This window comes from Anolis carolinensis, chromosome 2, assembly GCF_035594765.1.
Source record: "Anolis carolinensis isolate JA03-04 chromosome 2, rAnoCar3.1.pri, whole genome shotgun sequence".
NCBI classification, from domain to species: domain Eukaryota; kingdom Metazoa; phylum Chordata; class Lepidosauria; order Squamata; family Dactyloidae; genus Anolis; species Anolis carolinensis.
The window spans coordinates 24523601-24546824 of NC_085842.1; the positions used below are offsets into that span (position 1 = coordinate 24523601).

General features: G+C 42.4%; 1 protein-coding gene across 1 annotated transcript in view; it reads right to left on the reverse strand.

Moving 5' to 3' along the window:
- Positions 1–23224, reverse strand: part of LOC103278061 (uncharacterized) — a 48890-nt gene that overhangs the window by 12541 nt on the left and 13125 nt on the right. The window contains exons 3-9 of the mRNA XM_062969317.1: positions 18303–18524; positions 14494–14516; positions 10775–10893; positions 10454–10486; positions 8799–9313; positions 5501–5541; positions 4492–4978 (exon numbers count right to left, since the gene is read on the reverse strand). Of these exons, the coding sequence (XP_062825387.1) occupies positions 4492–4978; positions 5501–5541; positions 8799–9313; positions 10454–10486; positions 10775–10893; positions 14494–14516; positions 18303–18524 (1440 nt within the window). The remainder of the gene's footprint in view (positions 1–4491; positions 4979–5500; positions 5542–8798; positions 9314–10453; positions 10487–10774; positions 10894–14493; positions 14517–18302; positions 18525–23224) is intronic.

Below are 23224 nucleotides of genomic sequence, written 5' to 3' on the forward strand. Positions count from 1 at the left end.
TCCTCTCAGGGTGAGAGTGTGCCTTGGCCATAGTCACCCATAGTCATCCAGTGGGTTGGATGGATATTCAAACTTATCTCATCAAAGTCACACAACCAGCACTCAAACTGGGAAAGAAAAACCTCCTGGCTGTCTGAATGCTTACTTTAGGGTGTTCTATCCTGAATCTCAACCTCTATGTGAAATTTCTTCCTCCTTCTTCACCTAGTGTCTTCTCCTTCTCGTTCTGGGGCCTGTAAGAGTGCAATCTGTATTTTACCTTCCTAAGGAGTGGCCCACAAAGACTGCCACATGACTTCTGATTCCAGTATCAATCAGCTCTGACTGCCAGTAAATTTGTTCTAATGTTTCGGTGGAATTTCTTTTCTCCTTGCTCCATGTTCTAATCTCTGGAGCTGCAAAAAACAAGCCGGCTTCCTTCTTATATGACATCCTTTCAAATATTTAAATGTAGCTATCATATCCTCTTAACTTTCCTTTCTCCAAGCTAAACATAACCAGTTCCATATGTTATCGAAGGCTTTCATGGCTGGGATCACAGGGTTGTTGTATGACACATTTCTTGCTTAGCTTTTCCATACATCACAACCTCTGAGGATGCCTGCCATAGATGTGGGCGAAACGTCAGGAGAGAATACTTCTGGAACATGGCCACACAGCCTGAAAGACATACAACAACCCTATAACCAGTTCCTTCAGCTGCTCCTCATAAATAAGCCTTGGCTTCTAGACCTTTGACCATTTTGGTTGCCCTTCTCTAGACACTTTCCAACACATCAATATTTTTTTTCTCCCCAACCATACCCTTAATGCCATGAGATGCCCAACTGGAGCACAGGCTAGAACTATTTCCTACCCCATAGCCTACAAATTGCAGACAGGCTTGGGAACAGAGAAAGTAGTCTCAAAACCTCCATAGGGTTGTTTCATATCCTAGATGTGGCCAGTAGGTTTTCCCTTCCTCAACTCCACTCCCCCATTATAAGATTTTGTCTATATCCCAAGTCCATTTATTGAAACAATATCAGTTTTCGGTCACCTAGAACAGGTATGGGCATACTTTGGCCCTCCAGGTGTTTCGGATTTCAACGGGCTGTTAGGAATTGTGGGAGTTGAAGTCCAAAACACCTGGAGGGCCGAAGTTTGCCCATGCCTGAGCTAGAATGACAAAATGCAAAACATTAACTGCAAACAAAGCTATCTTTAAATGTCCTCTTCCATATTAATTTTTCTGTGACAAAGGTGCTTAGTTGTAAGTCATCTATTTGAAGGGGGAGCCCCATAAAATCCAGAATAGTCATCCTATTGTTTTGCTTTTGAGTAGTACACACATAGCAAACAAAGGATGCATCTCAATAGCTCAGAAGATATTGTGTCTACTAGCAGAAACTGGCTTTTCTATTAACAACCTCCTGGCCCCTTGTGATTTTTTTCCAGCTCTATTGTTCCATGATTCTGTGAGCCATAGCTAACCAGCACTTCTAAGAGGAATTCTAGAATATTCAATAATTTCCCCACCCTTGGTTATGCCAATGAGTGCTGCTGAAATTGTGATTCAGATTTGGAGGATATCTTGTTACCTAACCCTGATTTAAATGTTAAGTTCACTGTGAGTTTTTCTAGCCAGCTTCACTTTGCTTCTCAGGTTTATTGCCCAAACCTTGGACTGTTCACTTAATTTAACAACTGCTAATTGCCATCAACTAGCCAATAATTAATCCTAAATTAGCCTGTCTTTTTTACCCTTATGATGATATTGTTAACATCATGTCAAAGATTTATTCTAAATGTTTTTAACCCTTTTAAGTCCTAGTTCAGCCTGTTTTATTGCGAATCAAGTCTGTGACCAGGCTGAGCAAACATTATTTATTTATTTATTTATTTATTTTTCAAACTTATATGCCGCCACTCCCCTAGGGCTCGGAGCAACTTACAAGAACCAGCTAAAATCAACAATTTAAAAAACATCTTAAAAACATCTTAAAAACATCCTAAAAGCACCTTTTGAAACATCAACAACAGAACTCAAAAGCCTGTCGAAACAGGTGTGTCTTACATGCCCTGCGGAAGGCCAACAAGTCCCGCAAGGCACGGACTTCAGGTGGCAAGGTGTTCCAGAGCGATGGCGCCACTACTGAAAAGGCTCTGCGTCTAGTTGCAGTTAGATGCAAAGTCTTAAAACTGGGGACTTCCAGTAGGTCTTGGTCCTCAGAAACATAATCAGAAACATAACATTAATCAGAAACATAGGCAGGGATTTTGCTATTTTCCTCCTTTTTCAATAATAACTACTAGGTCTGTTTAACTGCATTAATCAGGAAATGGTGGCAGGTGCATGGCAATGATGGGTGAGTAAACTCTATTTTCCCACACAATCTATAGTTAAAGCATCCGTGGTAGCTGGCCATCCAAATGTTCTTTGAAAATCACCAAGAAAGTGAAGCCCTTGCATTTCCTGAGCAGCCCATTTTGCTGTCAAAGAGCCATTCTTACAATTTAGCCTAGGATTCATTTGTAGTCATTGGAATCATATGTTTTGGATTTTCTTCTTTTTTTGCTGGTGCCCTTTAATTATAGCATAGAACATAAGTTTTGACAATTAATTTCTCAATATTGGTAATTGGAAATTTGTTCACCCTCATCCATTGCATTACAGCTGCAAGGTGCGGATTCCTCAAAATTAGGTGGAAATAGAGCTTGTCATCATCAGCATATTGGTAACCCTTGACCCCCAAACTCTGGGTGAGCTCTCCTAGTAGTTTCACGTAGACATTGAATAACATAGGGGACAAGTTGGAATCCTGACGATCTCTACAGGCCAATAGGCAAGGAGTTGGGCAGAGATCTTCCAGCACTATCTCCTGAGAGTTCCCCTCAAGAAAATAGAGCCCATGAAGAACAGTATCCCCAACTCCATTCCAGAGAGGGGCCTCGGAAGAATACTACAGTCAATGGTAAACAAAAGCTACTAAAAGGTTAAAAAAAAACAAACCTCTGTCCAGTTCTCTGACAAAGTCATCCACCAAGGTGACCACAGTTGGCTGAAACCAGACTGAAATGGATTTAGACAATCTGCCTCATTTTAGAACTGCTCGAGTTTAGAAGACACCACAGGCTCTAGTGACTTGTCGAAAAATGGAAGTTTGGAGTCTGGTCTATAGCAGGAATTCTTAAACTTTTTCAATTCTTGACCTCATTTCTGCCCAATAAATGTTTGCATGACCCATAGGTATATAAAATAGGTATAAAAACCAAACATTTACTGATAATGTCAGCATTTGCTAAACATGCTGATTTCCCTTTTTATGAAGCACAGCTGAAGCAATATCTGTGGAGTCAACTGTAAACCCTGCACATCGTTGCTAACAGATTTGTATAAGTGTCTAAGTAGCATTCATACACCTTTTACTGTTGCCAAATTTTTCATGAACCCAACATTGAGCTAAGGGTTGGGACCCACAATTTAAGAAGCAGTGTTCATTACCAAGTACAGTTGAAGCCAGAGAAGGCTTCTTTAGAAGAAGTCTTACCACAGCGTCCTCCAAGTGTGTTGTGGCTTTGGTACAAAGAGGCATCAATCCCTTGCCTTCACCCACTCTATCAGTCCCTCATTGGCCTATTTAATGAGCCAGGCCACGGGCAAGCCAGCCAGGCCACAGCTGTGGTGGCTCCAGGGATCCTTTCCAAAGCCTCAATCTGGATACATTAATAATAATAATAATAATAATTATTATTATTATTATTATTATTATTATTATTATTCTTATATCCCGCCCCATCTCCCCGGAGGGACTCGGGGCGGCTTACATGGGGCCATGCCCAGACACGACATCACAAGTCAGATAAAACATTAAACCGAGCAGTAAAACTTCAACATGATTAAAAACAGTCATAAAAGTCAATATACATTGAAAAGTATCCATCAGCACTGGACAAGTAGGAGCCAAGGTTAGATCTACTGGAAATGTATCGACATTGGAATCTAATCAGAGATTTAAAACATTTAACCATTACTAATGTTTTTGAGGCAAAGATAACTAAATTCCAGTTTACTATCAAAGCAACCTATTTCAAAAGAATGGTTTTTTGTGTGTGTGATGATGCCCCTTTTATTATTTATTTATTTATTTATTTATTTACAGCATTTATATTCCGCCCTTCTCACCCCGAAGGGGACTCAGGGCGGATCACATTACACATATAAGGCAAACATTCAATGCCTTAACATAGAACAAAGACAAGACAAACATAGGCTCCGAGCGGGCCTCGAACTCATGACCTCCTGGTCAGAGTGATTCATTGCAGCTGGTTGCAACTGGCTGCTCTCCAGCCTGCGCCACAGCCCGGGCCTACTACTTCTTGCAAATAATTGGTATTTCTAATTGTACTTTACAAATTTTGAATAGGAGTATCTTCCCAAGAAGCATTCACAGATATTCCTTTCCCACATCAAAACTGCACAATAATTTTAGAGTTGTTTTTTTTTTTTACCTTGTAGTCTTCAGCAGCTTCCCTCATAGGAATAACTCTGTGATCTTCATGCTCCTTGGATTTGTCGCACACCAGACAAATTGAGGTTTCATCATCTTTGCAGAAAAGCTTCAGGGGTTCCTGGTGTTTCTCACAGACTCCTTCCTGGCCTTCTGCTCTCCTAGGCTCATGAACACTGAGTTTCCTGGTGATTTCTACAATGTTAGCTAACTGCCGGTTTGACCTGGGATTCCTTTGAAGAACCTTTTCCCGGCACTGAGGGCAGGAGGTCTCCGTAGCACCCGATTTCTCCCAAGATTTGGTCACACAATCTCGGCAGAAGTTGTGCCCACATTCTAAGGTCACCGGATCCTTGAAGTATTCCAGGCAAATAGAACAAGTGGCTTCCTTTTCAATAGGATCCCAAGAAGCATCAGAAGCGGCCATGTCTATCTGACAAAGAATACAGTTACTTTTACTTCCTTTGCATTTAAAGACCAAGCATTTCCTTCCTGTAAATATTTAACTCAGCGTGACAGCATCAGTATGTAACAAAGGTGGAGCAAACTTGGAAGAACAATTTCTAAACAAAAATGTTCATTTTAAAAATTAAGATATTTTGAGAACTGCAATGATATGTTTATGTTTATTTAAATAATGCATTCATCTATTGCCTCTCAATCTGCCAGAGCCTCCAATGACACAGGTAATGGGCAATAGTTTTATATTTTATGTAAGCATATTTTAAACCTGGTCTTAAAGTCCCTTCAAACCCAGCATATAACTCAGAACATTCTAACCCAGAGTTGCTAGATCTCTAGTTTTCATGGATCATTTCTAAGCAGAAAACAAGAGGAGAAATTCTCCAGATTGGGGTGGCTCAGGACAGGAAAGGCACAAGGACAGCATGCTAATCTCCTGATCAGGTTTTAAAATTTGAAAGGTTTATTACATTTGCTGCACAAGTGTCTATGGAGGTCATCAGTTACCTTCCTCCTTCCATCCCAGTTGCTGTGGTGCCAGGACTCACCTTCTACTCTGGTCTGCATCCATCTTTCTAATCCCAGCTACCTAAATGGGTGTGCAGGAATAACTCTTTCAATTCACTTTGACCTGGAAACAATCCCTTAATGAAGGATTCTGTTTTGGTTTTCTAATATGAAATTATATTCTCTCTGTGTGTTATTTTTTTAATGACAAGTTCTGACCAATTATAATTGGGACTTAATGCATGATATGTAATGATATTTACATATTAGGGCCGGGCTTTAGCACGGCTGGTAAATCACCGCAGCAATAAGGTTGACCAACTGAAAGGTTGCCAGTTCGAAGCCCCGGGTCAGAGACAGCACCGGACTGTCAACCCAGTTCACTGTTTACCTAAGCAGTTCGAAAACAGCTTAGAGTTGTAAGTAGAGAAATTAGGTACTGCTAAAAAGCAGGAGAGGTATTTTAGGTAAAGGTTTTCTCCTGACATTAAATCTAGTTGTGTTCGACTCTGGGGTTGGTGCTCATCTAAGCCAAAGAGCTGGTGTCGTCCATAGAAACCTCCAAGGTCATGTGGCTGGCATGACTACATGGAGCGCCGTTGCCTTCCCGCCAGAACGGTTTTCGAACTGCTAGGTTGGAAGGAGCTAGGGCTAACAGTGGGCACTCATTCCGCTCCAGGAATTTGAACCTGGGACCTTTTGTTCTGCAAGCTCAACAGCTCAGCGCTTTAACACACTGTGCCACCAGGGGCCCCTTCCCCATACTTACAGGATCCTAGGTTTTGGATAATAGGATTCCTGGACACCTTGATGAGTCCTGGGGTTTAAGAATAAGGACAATGTGGGTGTCCTGATGGACTTCGTAGATATGACAAAGGAGTGAGAAAGTGGGTAAATGGGTTTTTGTTTTGTTTTTTCATTCCTGCCAGGCTTGCATCCTTTGTGAGGCAAGGACAATTGGTTGAGACTGATTCCCACTTATAATGATCCCCATACTTATAATTATAAGTGGGAATCAGTCTCAACCAATTGTCCTTGCCTCACAAAGGATGCAAGCCTGGCAGAAATTAAAAAAAAAACCATTCACCCACTTCCTCACTTCTTTGTCATATCTACAAAGTCCACCAGGACACCCACATTGTCCTTGTTCTTAAACCCCAGGACTCATCAAGGTGTCCAGGAACATATTATCCCAAACCTAGGAACATTATCTCCTGACCGTGCCCTTATTCCATTCCCAGACCCACCCAAAGGGCCAGACACACAAGGAAACAGATAACTTCAAACTGTAGAATAATAGTTGGAAGAGAGCCATCTAGTTCAACCCCCTGCCATGCAGGAAAAGCACAATCAAAGTATCCCTGACAGATGGCCATCCAGCCTCTGTTTAAAAGTTTCCAAAGAAGAGGCTTCCACCACACTCCATTGCTGAATAGCTATTACAGTCAGGAACTTTGTCCTAATGTTCAGGTGGAATCTCCTCTCCTGTAATTTGAACGCATTGCTCCGAGTCCGAGTTTCAAGAGCAGCAGAAAACAAGCCTGCTTCCTCTTCCTTATGACACCCTTTCACATATTTATACATGGCTATTGTGTCTCCTCTCAACCTTCTCTTCTGCAGGTTAAATATACCCAGTTTAGCCAATGATCATGTATCAAAATTCCTGCCAGACTGCTTTGCCAATCAGCAGCCTAGATTCCCGGACCTTTAAACTTCCAGCCAATCTGTGGCCAGGGACAGATGAGCCTCCATGGATCCTGAAACTTCATCAGTTGTCTCTGTACTTCATGTTCTCAAATGTGTGTACCATTTTTTATATAATATAGGAGCCTCTGATGGCCTAGGGGATAAAAGCCTTGTTACTTGAAGGTTGGGTTGCTGACCTGAAGGCTGCCAGGTTCGAATCCCACCCAGGGAGAGCGTGGATGAGCTCCCTCTATCAGCTCCAGCTCCATGCGGAGACATGAGAGAAGCCTCCCACAAGGATGGTAAAAACATCAAAACATCCGGGCGTCCCCTGGGCAACGTCCTTGCAGACGGCCAATTCTCTCACTCCAGAAGCAACTCCGGTTGCTCCTGACACGAAATATATATATATATATAATGCCCATGTTTGTACCTAGAAGGCGTGCTGAATTTGGGGATGCCCCCAGTCTCCACTCTGGTCAGAGCTGAATAAAACTACTTTTTGTTTCTGCTTTTAACTCCCACTGTGTGTATTGCCTTGGATCGGCTGGGCATTGCCACATTCCTGGAAGAAACCGAGATTTCGGACAACCATATTAATGTGCTACTGTCATTTAAAGAATTAATTCATATGGGGTATTTTGTGAAAGGAGAGAGAAAAGTAGGAATAGCATGAATGAATGAATGTATGAATGAATGAATGAATGAATGGTTTTGAAGACAATGACTTTTGAAACCTCTCTGGGAGCCTTTGCAGAAATGTGAAAGTTGCTGACTCAACAGGAAACAAATGCTTGAGTTTTGTATTATTTATGTTTATTCATTAGTACAGGCCAAGCCTACACCTTCTCAACACACTCAGGACAGGGTACAGTCAGTCAAATCATCTTAAAAGCACTGAAAACAAATTCAGAAACAATTCTGAACATTTTAAGAACTCTTGCCAATAACAGTTTAACCATTATATCATGGTTAAAACCAGGAAGCAGCCAGGCTTTGAAGCTGAAAGGTCATTCAATGCTAATCAAGATGACCAATTCAACTTTCACACGTGCCTAAAACAGACAAAAGTTCTTTCTTCCAACCTGGACATTTCATAGATACAGTATATAAACCCCACTTGCCTAGTTTACAAGAGACGTCACACCTCTGAGGATGCCTCCCATAGATGTGGGTGAAGCATCAGGAGAGAATGCTTCTGGAACATGGCCATACAGCCCAGGAAACACATAGCAACCCATTATATCATTATTATCCTGGATTAGAGCAGAGCTTCTTAAACTTTTTCCATTCATGACCCCTTTCCACCTGAGAAATTTTTTTGCAACACCTTTACATTTGAGAATTTTTATGTGACCCGAGGTATATAAAATAGGTATAAAAATCAATCATTTACTAATAATAAATCAGCCTTTGCAGGCTTGCTAAATGGGTTGGTTTTCTTTTCTTTTTTGTGGCGTATAGCTGAAGCATTTTCCGCAGCATCAACTAGCACTGCATGTTGTTGCTAACAATTTTCTGTAAATGGGTTGTGTTCAGAAACTGGTCATTGTTACTAAATTTTTCATTATCACAACACTTGTGGTAGGGGGACCCAATTTAAGAAGCAGTGGTCTAGAGAACAAGGCCTGCGGCATTAGCTTGGCTGTTTTAAGGTAAGATTTTGAGGCTGCCACTTCTACCCACATAAAAGAAGGAGAAGACAGTCTCTCCAGAAAATGGGACTTCTGAGAGTACGTAGATCTGGTCTCCCGTATCAGCATCATAAAAGGCCACCCGGTTTGCAGCACAGTTCAGACAGACTCGGACCCTCTTGGTCTTTTTATTCAGAGACAAAACAGAGCTATAAGGGTGATTGGTTGCACAAGAGATATCTTTCCGCTTGCCCACAGCCCAGATCCCTTCCTCAGAAGAGATGTTGACATTGCCTTTTCTCCTCACTGACTTCTTAGCTACTCCCACAGACCAGTGCGGCTCCCTGCCCACAAAAACATCCCAGAAATGCCTGCCTGTTGTGAATCCCTCACATCCCAACACATAAGCTCGGTTGCTGAATCTCTTAGGATTGTCAGGCAGGTCTTCACGCTTGGCTTCGTGTGATACCCTTTTATGATTTTTAGACAAAATGAGCCAGGGCCCCGCTGTGCCTGGATCCAGAGTGACATTTGCTGTTGGGAGACAAATAGAGAGAGAGAGATGAAGGAAAGCAAAGAGAAGCAGAACAAGCTGAGAGAAGAACTGGCACAGAAAATGGTACCACAGAAAACACACATCCCCTAAAATCACATTTATTCCATTCACACTAAAAACATCCTTCTTTTTTTTAGTATTTGCTTCCTTTTCTTATGGTTTTTTTTAAATTTTTCATTGAATACATGGTGGAAGGGCCCTCTCTTCAGAATTTGGAGCAGCTTTGTGAGGAACAGGAGTAAAATCAAGAGTAGATCCCTTTCTACACTGCCATATTATCTGCTTTAAACTGGATTATATGACAGTGTGGATTCATATAATAAAGTTCAAAGCATACAAAATAGATTATCTGCTTTAATAATCTGGATTATATGGCATTGTAGAAGGGACCTGGATTGCCTGCGCCCAGCGTGAGTCAATCCATGGGCTGCCCCAGTTGTAAAGGTATTTTTGACCTTGAAAAGAAGGTGTGGCTAATGTGTCAGGAGGTTGCTTGAGACTGACTTTTGTTGCTGTAAGTCTTCTGCTTTTAACATCCAAACACTCTTCCTGTTTTCTAGCCATTCCTACACCAAGTGTACAGTTATATCCTCACCCGGGCACAGATTTTTTTTTAATGAGACACAACAGAGTATGATGATTATTATTATTATTACCACTGCCAAAATAATCATCCCACTTTTTCTCCAGAATCAAAGTCCAACAAAAATATCATTCTATTCTCCTCCCTTCTCTCTTTTTAAAAAATTGTTTTCAGAGGTATAGTACATTAGTGACATTGTCCTTTTACACCAGGCATGGGCAAACTTTGGTTCTCCAGGTGTTTTGGATTTCAACTCCCACAATTCCTGGCCAGGAATTGTGTGAGTTGAAGTCCAAAACACCTAGAGGGCCAAAATTTGCCCATGTATGTTTTACACTATAACATTATAGCAGTAAGATTTCTTTAATAAATAAAAAATACACCGGGAAAAATTTATATGCAAATCCACTAAATCACATCCGACAGCCACCCAAATGAATGGAATGAATGTTTATGGAGGGAATAGCAAAATTATCAGTACAATACTATTAGATATCATCTCTCCTGCGACTTTTGCCCACCATTGGAAATTTACCTTTCTGAAGCTCTAGCCCAGGTAACAGAGCATCTGAGAAAACAATTAAAACAAAACAAATATAAGATTATAAGACTAGGCACCGTATCATCTTATTCAGAAAAATATCAGCTCACAACATAGTAGAGCTCTCAAGTAACCTGAGACAAATGCTAGTTTATTATACTGGAAGAATGGCCAAAGTTTGAGGAGGCAGGATTTTCCTTTGCAGATGATATAACAATTCTTCCTGAATAAGGTTTTCTATTATGTTTTTCCAATCCCAAGTAAAATTAGCTTCCCATGTTTTGGCCAATACAGAGAGCAGTATAACTCCTTTACCTTGGAATGGCTTCATGGCAGCAACTAGAAAGGAGGTCAGATCACAAAACTCCCAGATCTTCCAATTTAGCTCTGAAGGGAAAGCCACTGACTTCTTAAAGGTTTTCTCCTGGCCACCCCTAGTGGAGAAAAACACAATTAATGCACCGCAGATCCAATACCGATTCCCCAAGTGAAGCAAAATAAAGAAAATTAAGGAAGAATGGAAACTCCAGAAGGTCACCGGCACACACTGAGGTGAAGATTTATCAACTTGGCTGCTTGAACCCCAAAGCCAAGCTTGAACCCCAAAGCCTAGAGGACCAAAAGAACAGAAAGCCCATGTCTCTCTAGGCCATTCCATTTTCTAAATTGTTTCCAAAGTAATTCAAGGAAAAGGAAAAAAGGTATGCTTGTTGCCATAATTGAAACATTCCATATAATGTTTTTTAAATAAATAAATAAATAAATAAATAGGAAGCCCTGGAACATGGAGCACTTGCAACACTTGCTCCCTCTCAAATCACCCAAGGGTATGCCAATGGTTCAAAGAGCTGGGTGGGACTGTCATCGTAGCATTGGGTTCTCATGGGGCCTAGGTGGCCAATCTTAATAGCAATGCAGACACAACCATCAAAATATAGTTGTTGGGTCTCTTATGGAAGCATAACACATGAGTATGCTCAGACCAATAATTTCTTCTTCTTTTTTAATTGGAAATGCCTATAAAAGGTTTTAAGACTTTATTAGTGTACAGATGTGTGAGGTGACAGGAATGGAATCTTTTATTTCCCTCCACACAGTTGCCACCAATTGTAATGGTGTCTGGATGATGATTTTAATTATATTATTATATATTTAACTAATATATAGTTAAATATATCCACCAATAGAGGAGATGTTAGGCAGAGGATACTTGTTCTTTTTAGGCTTTCTTTATTTACTTCAGATGGTGATGTTGCTTAACTTAGTATATGATTGTGACAGAGACTTAGATGGAATAAAAATCAAAACAAGTTTATTGCATGTACAGAGCTTAGTGGTTCAATAACTTCTTAGAGGCACTTAAATAACAGTTACAAATAGATGTGAGGTGTTACAACTTTCAAAATACTTCCTTCTCTCAAGACTAACTAAAAACTGATCCTCTTGGATCCACTGGGATTAACTTCCCCTAATCCACAGCCTCTATAAATAACCCTAAACAAGTCACCTAACTTGCTTAGTCTGGTCTAATAGAGGTCTGCCTCCCTGATTTCCTTAACCTGAAACCAGTCTGTTCCCTGTGACTAAAAATCACAGACTCCCTAAAATAAGTCACCTTATTTTAGAACTGACTCAAATTCCCTCATTTGAGCCACCCTGATCCTCCACTTGAGAATCAGTCCTCACTGTAATTTCACCATTACAGACTCTCACTGACTGACTGGGTTTTAAAACGTTCCTTTTTCCTTCCAAACAGCGATTGGCTCCGCCCCTGTTGCTAGGGTAACCTGCCTTAGAATGCAAAGATGGCTACCTTCCCCTACATATTAAGTACTTACCCATTTTAAACATAGCCAAACCTGACTGTTTAAACAAAATCAAACAAACATGTCATCCATAAATTAAAATAAAACACACACTTCTTTACAATTAGGTATTAGAATTGAAACATAAACATGAAATACATAACTTTTATAATAATTTCATTTAAGAGTAAGTGTTGTAATTATGATCCAGATTATATTTTCAATCAAATAATGCAAATACATTGTTACAATCAACAAAAATATATGTTTTAGCATCAGAAAAATTTAATATTTGCAATTAAGTACACTAATCCCGAAAAAATTTAGCAATAGTTTTATATTGACTCAGACACTGTAGTTCATAATTTAAAAAGAGATTGCATTTTTGATGCCATGTGTTTCTTAAAATTTGATCTTTGTAAAGTTTGTATCTCTATTATGATAAAACCTATTTGCTGCAGAATTGCTAGCAAAATATAGAGATCTATGAGAATTTTGAATTTTCTACAGTGAACAAATACAAGATCAGTTTGAATAAAGAAATTAATATTCTTGTTCAATTTGCAAAGATTAACAAGAGGTTACTGTAGTCATTGTCTTCGTATGTTCCACTTAAAAAGTTATTGCTAGAATAGTTTCATTGTATAAATTGTGTAATTTGGATTAGTTGTAATCACATATGCAAATTATTAGTTTTTGCATTGCAGCCACTAACCTAAAAGATATTTAAAATGGAAACTTTAACAAAGGTTTCACATATATCATTTTCTACTTGGACAGATGTGAACTGTGTGCAGCAAATCTATTATGAGACTCTTCAAACTGCTAGGAAAAGATAAAGATCATCCCAGCATTATGCAAGTTCAGCATTATGCAGACCAATAATTTCTTATTATGGTGTTGTTTCACAATGGAAACATAGAGCTCATATACTCTTGATCTAGAAAGGGATAAGATGCGCAGAAATGCAATTTCTAGATACCACACCACTCCCTGGATGTCCACCAAGATTTCCCGCTCTTTCTCTCTTTTTAACATTATTGAACTTTATGCAGATGGGTTAAACCAGTGGTCCTTAGCCTGTGGGTCCCCAGGTGTTTTGGCCTACAACTCCCAGAAATCCCAGCCCGTTTACCAGCTCTTAGGATTTTTGGGAGTTGAAGGCCAAAACATCTGTTGGACCCACAGGTTGAGAACCACTGGGCTAAACCATCTAGCTTCTTGACACTCTTTTTTTCCCTTTCCCTGGAACATGTCTGAGATCTTTGTGCCCTAGGAAGGTCAGGGAGGCCCACTGTGTGGCATTTTTAAGGACTGCCAGTTTCCAGGCAAACCTACAGCTTTATAAGAAACTGATAAATGTTTTGTGCTCCCCTTCCCCTCTGTTAGAATTGGGGGCTTCTGAGTGATGGTGGCTAGCAATGACCAGTAGAACTTGATCCGCTTCTTCCATAAAAAACATTTCCAGACCTGCATTTTCCCCCACAGATGAGAGGTAGAGTTCTTAAACTTAAATGATTTCTGATGTGCCAGTTTCATTAAATGATGATGTTTAAAAGAAAATGTGAGGCAATTGTATTTACAGACATCCTGTAACACAGAAAAAGATAATAAGGTGCAATTTTTTTCGTGTCAGGAGCAACTTGAATCGCTTCTGGAGTGAGAGAATTGGCTGTCTGCAAGGACGTTGCCCAGGGGACGCCCGGATGTTTTGATGTTTTTACCATCCTTGTGGGAGGCTTCTCTAATGTCCCCACATGGAGCTGGAGATGATAGAGAGAGCTCATCCACATCCTCCCCGGGTGAGATTCGAACCTGGCAACCTTCAGGTCAGCAACCCAACCTTCAAGTCACTTAGTCCACTACGCCATCTGGGGGCTCCGATAAGGTGCATTAAATCTATAACATACAATCATAGAATTATTTGATAGCACCCATGCCGGCACATACAATTCTCTCTCTCTCTCTGTGAAATAATTCAACTCTACCAAGAACTTCCAAAATCATGTTTGTTTGTGATATTCCTGTGTGCCATTTAAGGTCTTGAAGGGCAATGCTATGTTTTTGTTTTGTAATTTCTTCCATCCATTTCATACCCCATCATTTTCTGTGTGTTATTAATATATAAGCCACTGTTCATCGTAATTCTGTCACAACTGCACACTTTTTCCTCCTCTTGCCATAAGGTGTGTTTTTTTCTAAACACAGAAATGACTGAAATCCACTTACTTCTGCAAAAGGCTCTTCACATCCTAGAGTAGAAAAGAGAAACAGAAGAGGGGTGTCACTACTCATGTGCCCTATTCTTTGGTGAACAAAGAGGCTGCATGTCCCTCCCAAAGGGTCCTTCTGCAAAACTGGGAATAGTGCGACTGTATGTTAAGGATTGTGTGCCTTAAAGGGCAGCAGAGGAGAAAGGGGTAGTTAGGCATCTGCCGACAGCATTATATCTGCAAGGAACTATCCAGCAGAGCTGTGAAGAATACACGTGGCACTTTGTAGATAAAATCGCTCAGATTTGCCCCGACTTGGATGCAGTTACTAATACAGTTCCAGTGGATATAAACTTGATCCCTGCTTGTCAAGTGTTGAAGGATACTTTTCAACCCGTGCAGCCTGAGGATGTGGTCAGGATCCTCGGAGAGGTGAGAACCACCACATGTGTTTTAGATCCATGCCTCTCCTGGCTTATAAAACAGGCCAGAGAAGGACTTGTGGGGTCAAGGAAGTGATCAATGCAGAATCCCAGTATGCCTGAAGGAGGATATGGTAAGAGGGTTGTTGTGAGTTTTTCGGGTTGTATGGCCATGTTCCAGAAGCATTCTCTCCTGATATTTCACCCACATCTAGAAACATCAGGAGAGAATGCTTTTGGAACATCACCATACAGCCCAAAAAACTCACAACAAACCCTGTGAATCCGGCCATGAAAGCCTTCGACAACACTATGATAAGACTTTTTTTAAAGAAACCTTCTCCTGTCCTTACTGTATTTGATAACTATAGACTAGTCTCCAGCTCTACCTTTTTAAGCAAGGTATTGGTGGCCTCTAGGCTTGTCCGATCGATGGAAAAAATGTTTCAATTCTCGTTTCTAAAGTAGGGGGTGCCAGTGCTTCGATATAGAAAGTATTTCCGAATTTTTCACCAAAAAATTTCAGATATTTCCGAAAATTCGTAATGATTCTTAATGTTTCTAAAATGGCGGACGCGCATGCGCAATCGCCCAAAAAAAAAGGAAACCGGGGGGACTTTTACAGGGCTCTCCCGCCCTCATTTCTTGAGCTATCCTCATCAAATTTGGTACAGTGGGAGATCACATTCAACACTCTTTGCTCAACAAATTGCAGAAAGTTTCCTGTCTCCTATGATTTTTGGTGAATTTTCATAACTTTTTATAATACACTATTTTTCAATATTTGAAGAAACCTGTTCCTGGTTTGAAAGTCTTATTTCCTGTTCAATTGGGTTCTTATTACTGTGAAAGTCCCTCTTCTACTTGTGTAGACTTTGGATTAGAAACGCAGCACACGCCAAGCAATGCCTTGGCAGGAGTGCCACTGTCCTTTGAAAACTATAAATTGCCTTTGAACTTTTTGATCTATGATGCCACTGGCTGACCTTGTGATTGCCAAAATGAAACTCTGGCCGAGGACTTTGGATTAGAAACGCAGCACACGCCAAGCAATGCCTTGACAAGATTGGCAATGTCCTTTGGAAACTATTTCTTCCAATGTACCCTTTTAGGTTTGAAAACAATGTGTGTCTTTGTGATTGATGCAATAACACTCAGCCCGGGGGCTTGGGATTACAAACGGAGCGTGAGGGAAGCAATGCCCTCGCAGGAATGCACACGTCCTTTGGAAACTCTAACTTCCAATGTCCCCCCCTTTTAGGATTGCTAAGAAGGGCTGATCTAGTGATTGCTAAATTCAAAAAAAAAAAGGCAGAGGTCTTTAGAAATGGAGCATCAGGAAAGCAATGCCCTGGCGCCCACGTCCTTTTAAAAATAAAAATTCAATTGCCTAAAGCCACAGCAAGGACTCTGCCAGATCCCACAAGCCCCAAGCCAATTTCCAAAAAAAAACCCACACAATATCCAGTCAGCAACAACAGCCAGCCCTTAACAGACCCAACCCCCAGAACACTTAGCCCTCTCTCCCCTCAATGCAGGCGGCTTGATTCCCAGCGCAGCGCGAACCACCCTCTCTGCTCGGTAACCCAGCCCCAAATGGCTTGCCTGGGTTGGGGAGGGGTTTTTTATAGAGATCTTACACGTGGACACGGAGGACGCTAGCCCCCACCTTTTCCAGCCATCGTGGAAGTCTCTGATTGGCCAGGGAGCGGCGGCCATTTTAGGCTGCGCTAGGCTCCCATTCAAGTTAGGTTGCAGAAACAAAAAAAAATTTAAAAAATATTTTTTTAAAATATATTAAAAAAAATTTTGGAGGAAAAAATTTAACGAAACATTAAGACACAATTAGAGAATGGGCCAACGATGGTTCGAATTACATTGCCAGTTGCGCCCAGGGACAACGTTTCAATAGTCGGTTCAAAAAGCGAGAACATTCCGAAACAATTCCGAAATAAGAATCATAACGAATTTTTGGACAACCCTAGTGGCCTCCCAACTCCAGGGTTTCTGGCTGAAACAAATTATCTACTGTACATCCATTTCAATCTGGTTTCAGGCCTGGGTATGGGACAGAGACAGCTTGGGTTGCCTTGGTGGATGGCCCTACTATGCAAACTCAGAAAGTGGTGCTGAGGGACCCCTGTTTGATCCCTTGGCTGCTGGGCTCAGTTATGTCCCAGATGCTATTTAACATAGACATGAAACCACTGGGAGAGGTCATCCGGAGTTTGGGACTGCGGTGCCATCTATGTGAAGATGACAACCAACTCTACTGCTCCTTTCCACTTAAAGTCAAGGATGCTGTCATGGTTTTAAACCAGTGTCTGACAGCAGTAATGGACTGGATGAGCGTAAACAAATTGAAACTCAATCCAGACGAGGCAGAGGTACTCCTGGGCAGTTGAAAGGCAGATCATGGATTATACCCCCTGTGAAGACATGGATCCACAGTTTGGGAGTACTCCTGGACTCGGCACTGAACCTGGAAGTTTTTGGCAGTGGGCAGAAGTGCCTTTGAACATTTAAAACTTGTGTGCCAACTCTGTACCTGTTCCTTGAGATGGATCGAATATGGTTGTACATACTTTAGTTGCATCCCATTTGGATTACTGTAACACACTCTAAATAATAATAATAATAATAATAATAATTATTATTATTATTATTATTATTATTATTACAATTTTATTTTTATACCCCACCACCATCTCCCCAAAGGGACTTGGGGTGGCTTACAAGCAGGCCCAGGCCCAGGATATACAACAAAATTCACCAACTAAAAAGGCAGTTAAAAACATAATAACAAATAACAGTCCAATTAAAACACAATTTAAAAACAGTAAAATATAAAAACATTGTTAAAACTATTTCAAACCAAAGTCAACAATCCAGCAACCAGGAATACGATGGACATGATCAAACTACAGAGGGTTGGGCATGGACTTGTACAAAGAGCAGATTGTAGGACCAGGATGAAGGGTAAAGTCAGTAAACTAGGGCTGGGCATTAATGGGGCTATGTTTGAAAATTGCTCAGAAACTTCAGCTGGTCCAAAGAGCTGTGGCCAGATTGCTAACGGGGCCTGGCTATGGGAAATGAACAACCCTCCTGTTGCAACAGCTCCACTGGCTGCAGTCTGTTTCTAGGCACAATTCAAAGTACTAGTTGGTTATGACTTACAATTAGGTTCTATTCTATTCTAATGGATTTTGCCCATGCAAGGAAAGTTACCTCCAAAATATTAGAGCAGGACTAGCTCATAAAATATAGAGCTGCTGAGAATATTTATTTCCTCTGCAGCTACTGCAGGGATTTCAGCTCAACCCAGAGAGAACTGGGGAATCACACATTTTGGGTGCAGCTTGTCTTTGGCAGCAGCTACATTTCTTTCTGCCAGTCTTACCTGCAGGAGTTCTGCTGATGGCTGCTGACATTTCTTTTCCATCTCACTTTTCAGCGAGGAGAGTTTCTGGTCAAATATAGCCATATTTTCATCATTTTTCCCTGCAATCTGCTTATTCAATTCTTCCATCTGGGTCTGGAGATGTTTCTCCTGTTCTTCTAGAATTTGGCGTATTCCTGTGATTTCTTTTAAGGCTTTTCCCATCTCTTCTTCTGTCTGATTCTACAGATTGAAAGGTAAGGAAACGAGTCTCATGTTAGGACAAGATTGCCAGAGTGAAAAATAGAGAGGGCATTTGTCACCTTCATAATCATATAGAAGACAGAATGCTGCTTGTCAAGCAAACTGGAGACATCTGCTAAATTCCCTCTTCTTGCTGCTATCGTGTGCTTTTAAGGTTTCTTTTTGCCAAGATGGGGTCAAAAGACCTTTGCCTACCCATATTCAAACCCTAGCCTACAGAATTATAATCCAGTGATCACCCATTGCACCACACAGCCATTAGAGATAGGAGCACTCTCCAACTTTAGAAAACCTATATAAACATGCATCCTGGGATGTGTAGTTTGGTGAGGCATCAGCACTGTTTGGCAGAGAAAGCCAAAGACCTTGTAAAACTCCCCTCATCCCATAGCATTGAGAGATGGCAATTAAACTGATGTCAAACTGCATTAATGACCTCATCAGAAAGCCGAGGTGAAACATCCCACTTGTTGAGCTTCTGCAAGGAAAAAGGGAGCGGCAGGGCAAATCTGTCACCCAGTGCACAGCTCCCTCTCTGCAATGCTTTCCCACATCACATGGGAAAAGCATTGCTCTTGTGGGGAGGCCCTGTGGTGGCTCTATTGGAGCCAGCACAACACGGGAAGCCTACCATGTTGGGGAAGAACATTCAGCAATGCTTTCACCCTATGCCGGAAGTCACCCTATGTCAGGATCTAGGCTGCAGGGCACCAATAACCATACACAGAGGCCAGAATCTATCTAATATCTTTATTAAAGGAATATATAAAATCAATAAAAGCAAGTGCAAAATAAAGTTCAGAAGCAGACCTTTCAAATGAGGTCAAATATAGTCCAGAAGAGTATTGTCCAATATAAGATATTAGAGTCCAAAGTTTATAATCCAATAACCGCAACACACACTTTGCCAAGCAAAGTGTGGGGAAAACAACAGAGTCCTGGAAGTCCAATGAAGCTTGAATATAAAGCTGAATTTAACTTGATTCTTGGCTAGATCTTGACTGGAAACAGGGTAGCATGAAGCATGAAACAAGGTCCACGGAAATAACCCCGCAAGGCGGGCAAGGCTTGAAACTTGATCCTGGAAGCACGGAACTGGGCAACGGAGTCCACACACGTTCTCACTCCACAAGCTGACGAATTGACTCCGCAAAGAATCCTTCGCTCAATTCCCCTATATTGAGTCTCGTTTTCCCGCCAACAATCTCTTTCCCTAGAGAACAGGGAAACGAAACCCACTTTGACCAGATGTGTGACTCCTTAGCAATTCCCAAGGGAAGCAAGCCTAATCGGCTTGATTTCTGGCAGCAATGCGTAAACTTCTTCTCTGAACCTCCCGGATTCCTTTTTCTTTCTGATACAACTCCCGTCTGGGAAACGGAGGGGAGTGTAGCCCAAGGTCTGTGTTGCTAGATTCTTGAGAACAAACATCAACATCCTGCAGGTGAAGAGGCTCTGGTTCAGATTGAACCGGAGCAAATCCCATGTTTTCCTCTTCATCTGCCTCAAAAGTACTAGGAACGGGACTACAAGGCCCATGAGTCATCACACTATCCCCCTCCTCAAGCCCCTCCCCAAGTGGGCCCGCTCTCCAAGAACCACGGGGCCGCGGCTTGGAAGAGTAGGCTCGATGGAAGCGGCGGACCAAGTCGGGGGCATGAACTGTGGAAGCATCTTCCCAGGAGCGTTCTTCGGGGCCAAAACCCGCCCAGTCAATGAGATATTGAAGGCGGCGGCGATGGAAGCGAGAATCTAAAATGTCCTGAACCTCGAACTCCTCCTCTCCGTCCACTAGAACAGGGAGGGGCGCCGGTCGGCTTGTGTCGGGGCGGACACCATCCGCCGGAAGGAGCAGGGAACGGTGGAACACCGGATGAATGCGCATGGAGCGCGGAAGTTGGAGCTTGAAAGTCACGGGGTTAAGTTGCGCCACCACTGGATAGGGCCCGATGAAACGGGCATCTAACTTCCGGCAGGGACGGTGGGAGGGCAAAAAGCGAGTGGACAACAGAACTCGATCTCCTACCTTGATCTCGGGGCCGGGCTGGCGACGGCCGTCAGCGTGGCGTTTGTAGTCCTCCTTGGCTTGATCCAGTTGCTGGTGCAAGAGTTCTTGCACTGCTGTGAGTTCCTGCAGCCAATCCTCTGCTGCGGGGACTTCTGAGGTTTCAATGACAGAAGGAAAGAAACGTGGATGGAAACCGTAGTTTGCAAAGAACGGAGTTTCTTTAGTTGAAGCCTGAACACCATTGTTGTAAGCAAACTCTGACAGGGACAACAGGGAAGCCCAATTGTCCTGTTGGTAGTTTACATAACAGCGAAGGTATTGTTCCAAAGTGGCATTGGTGCGCTCAGTTTGTCCATCCGTTTGAGGGTGGTGAGCTGAAGATAAACGAGAGTCTATGTCTAATAGTTTTTGTAGTGCTTTCCAGAAACGAGAGGTGAATTGAGATCCACGGTCAGTGACCAAACTCTTGGGCAATCCATGTAGACGAAATACATGCTGAAGGAATAAGTCTGCAGTCTCTTTGGCCGTGGGGAGGCCAGTGCAAGGAATGAAATGGCCCAACTTGGTAAAGAGGTCCACCACTACTAGAATCGTGGTGAATCCAAGGGAGGGTGGTAGATCAGTGATAAAATCCGCGGAGATTATCTCCCATGGGCGAGAAGGGGTGGGAAGGGGATGCAGAAGCCCTGACGGCTTTTCCCTTCGAGTCTTGGAATGCTGGCAAACGGGGCAGGTGTTGACGTATTTCTCCACATCCTTACGGATCTTGGGCCACCAGAAATCCCGTAGGATTAAGTGCATGGTTTTAAATAGTCCAAAGTGTCCTGCTGGCTTGCTGTCATGACACAGATGAAGTGCTTTTTCTCTGCCGGGACCTGGAGGAATGTAAACATGATTCCTGTAGCAAAGTAGCCCATCCTTAAGTGAGAATGGGAAACGTAGTCCTTGGCGAATCTGTTCTTGAGCCCAGACATCTGACTGTTGACTGGCTCTAATTTCTTGAGAGGTAAGGGGTTCTGGATTAGAAGGAGTGGGTTCAATTGGTGTGGACTTGGTGTTTCCCACTGTGAGCGTGGCAAAGTTTTCAGGTTGCAGCAATCGAGATTCTGAGGTCTCTCTGCGTCCTGCAGCATACTCTGGTTTCCGTGATAGAGCATCTGCTTGTTTAGTCTGCGCTGGGGTCACATAATGAATCTGGAAGTCAAAACGTTCAAAGAACAAAGCCCAGCGTTGCTGCCTTTGATTTAACTTCCATGCAGTTCTTAGATGCTCTAAATTCCGATGATCAGTGTGAACTTCAATGGGGAATTTGGCCCCTTCTAGCCAATGTCTCCAATTTTCAAAAGCTGCCTTTATGGCCAAAAGTTCCTTCTCCCAAATAGTGTAATTTCTCTCTGGAGCTGTTAGTTGACGGGAGTAATAGGCACAAGGATGAAGATGTCCTCCCACTGGTTGCATGAGTACAGCCCCAATTGCCACATCAGAGGCGTCCGCCTGCACAGCAAAAGGGGTTTTAGGGTCAGGATGCTGTAGAATTGGCTGGGTCGTGAATAATTGCTTTAACTGATGAAACCCTTTCTCTGCTTGCTCTGTCCAGCGGAAAGGTTGTTTTCCTCGGAGGCAGCTGGAGATTGGGTCAGACCAGCGGGCGAAATCTGGGATGAATTTGCGGTAGTAGTTTGCAAACCCCAAGAAGCGCTGCACTTCTTTCTTGTTGGTTGGCGCCTGCCATTCCAATACTGCTGAGACCTTTGCCGGGTCCATGGAGAGCCCTAGTGGCGAGACGCGGTATCCCAGAAAGTCTACCTCTTGCAGATCAAAGGCACATTTCTCTAACTTGGCATATAGTCCATGATCCCGCAATCGTTGTAGCACCATTCTGACGTGTTTCTCGTGTTCCGATTGTGATCTAGAATACACCAAAAAATTGTCCAAATATATGATCAAGAACCGATCTAGATAGTCCTGGAAGATATCATTGACAAAATGCTGGAACGTTGCGGGAGCTCCGGATAATCCGTAATTCATGACTAGACTTTCAAACAATCCGAATTTGGTCTGGAAGGCGGTTTTCCATTCGTCCCCTGCTTTTATGCGAACTAGATTATAAGCCCCGCGGAGATCTAGTTTGGTGTAAATCTTGGCCCCTCGGAGCCGATCTAATAGATCCGAGATCAAAGGCAAGGGGTAGCGGTTCCTTTTCGTGATGTTGTTCAATGCTCTATAGTCCACAACCAAGCGTAGGTCCCCTGACTTCTTTTTCACAAACATCACTGGAGAAGCGGCTGGGGATTGAGAGGGTCTGATGAATCCCTTGCGAAGGTTTGTCTCTATGAACTCCCTGAGAGCTTCTTGCTCTGGTTCAGTCAGGGAGTAGAGGTGTCCTCGCGGAATTGGGGCCCCCTCCACCAGGTCAATAGCACAGTCATAGGGTCTATGTGGGGGTAATTTCTCGGCTTCTTTCTCATTGAAAACATCCCAAAAATCCGAATATTTCTTGGGCAAGGTAATGATGGGTTCTGTGTCTGTGGCGTGGCAGACCTTGGCTACTAGACAATGGTTTTGGCAATATCTTGAGGCGAACTGCAGTTCTCTGTTGGACCAGGAGATGTTTGGGTCGTGGAGTGTCAGCCAAGGAATCCCCAAAATCACGGGGAAATGGGGAACCTCA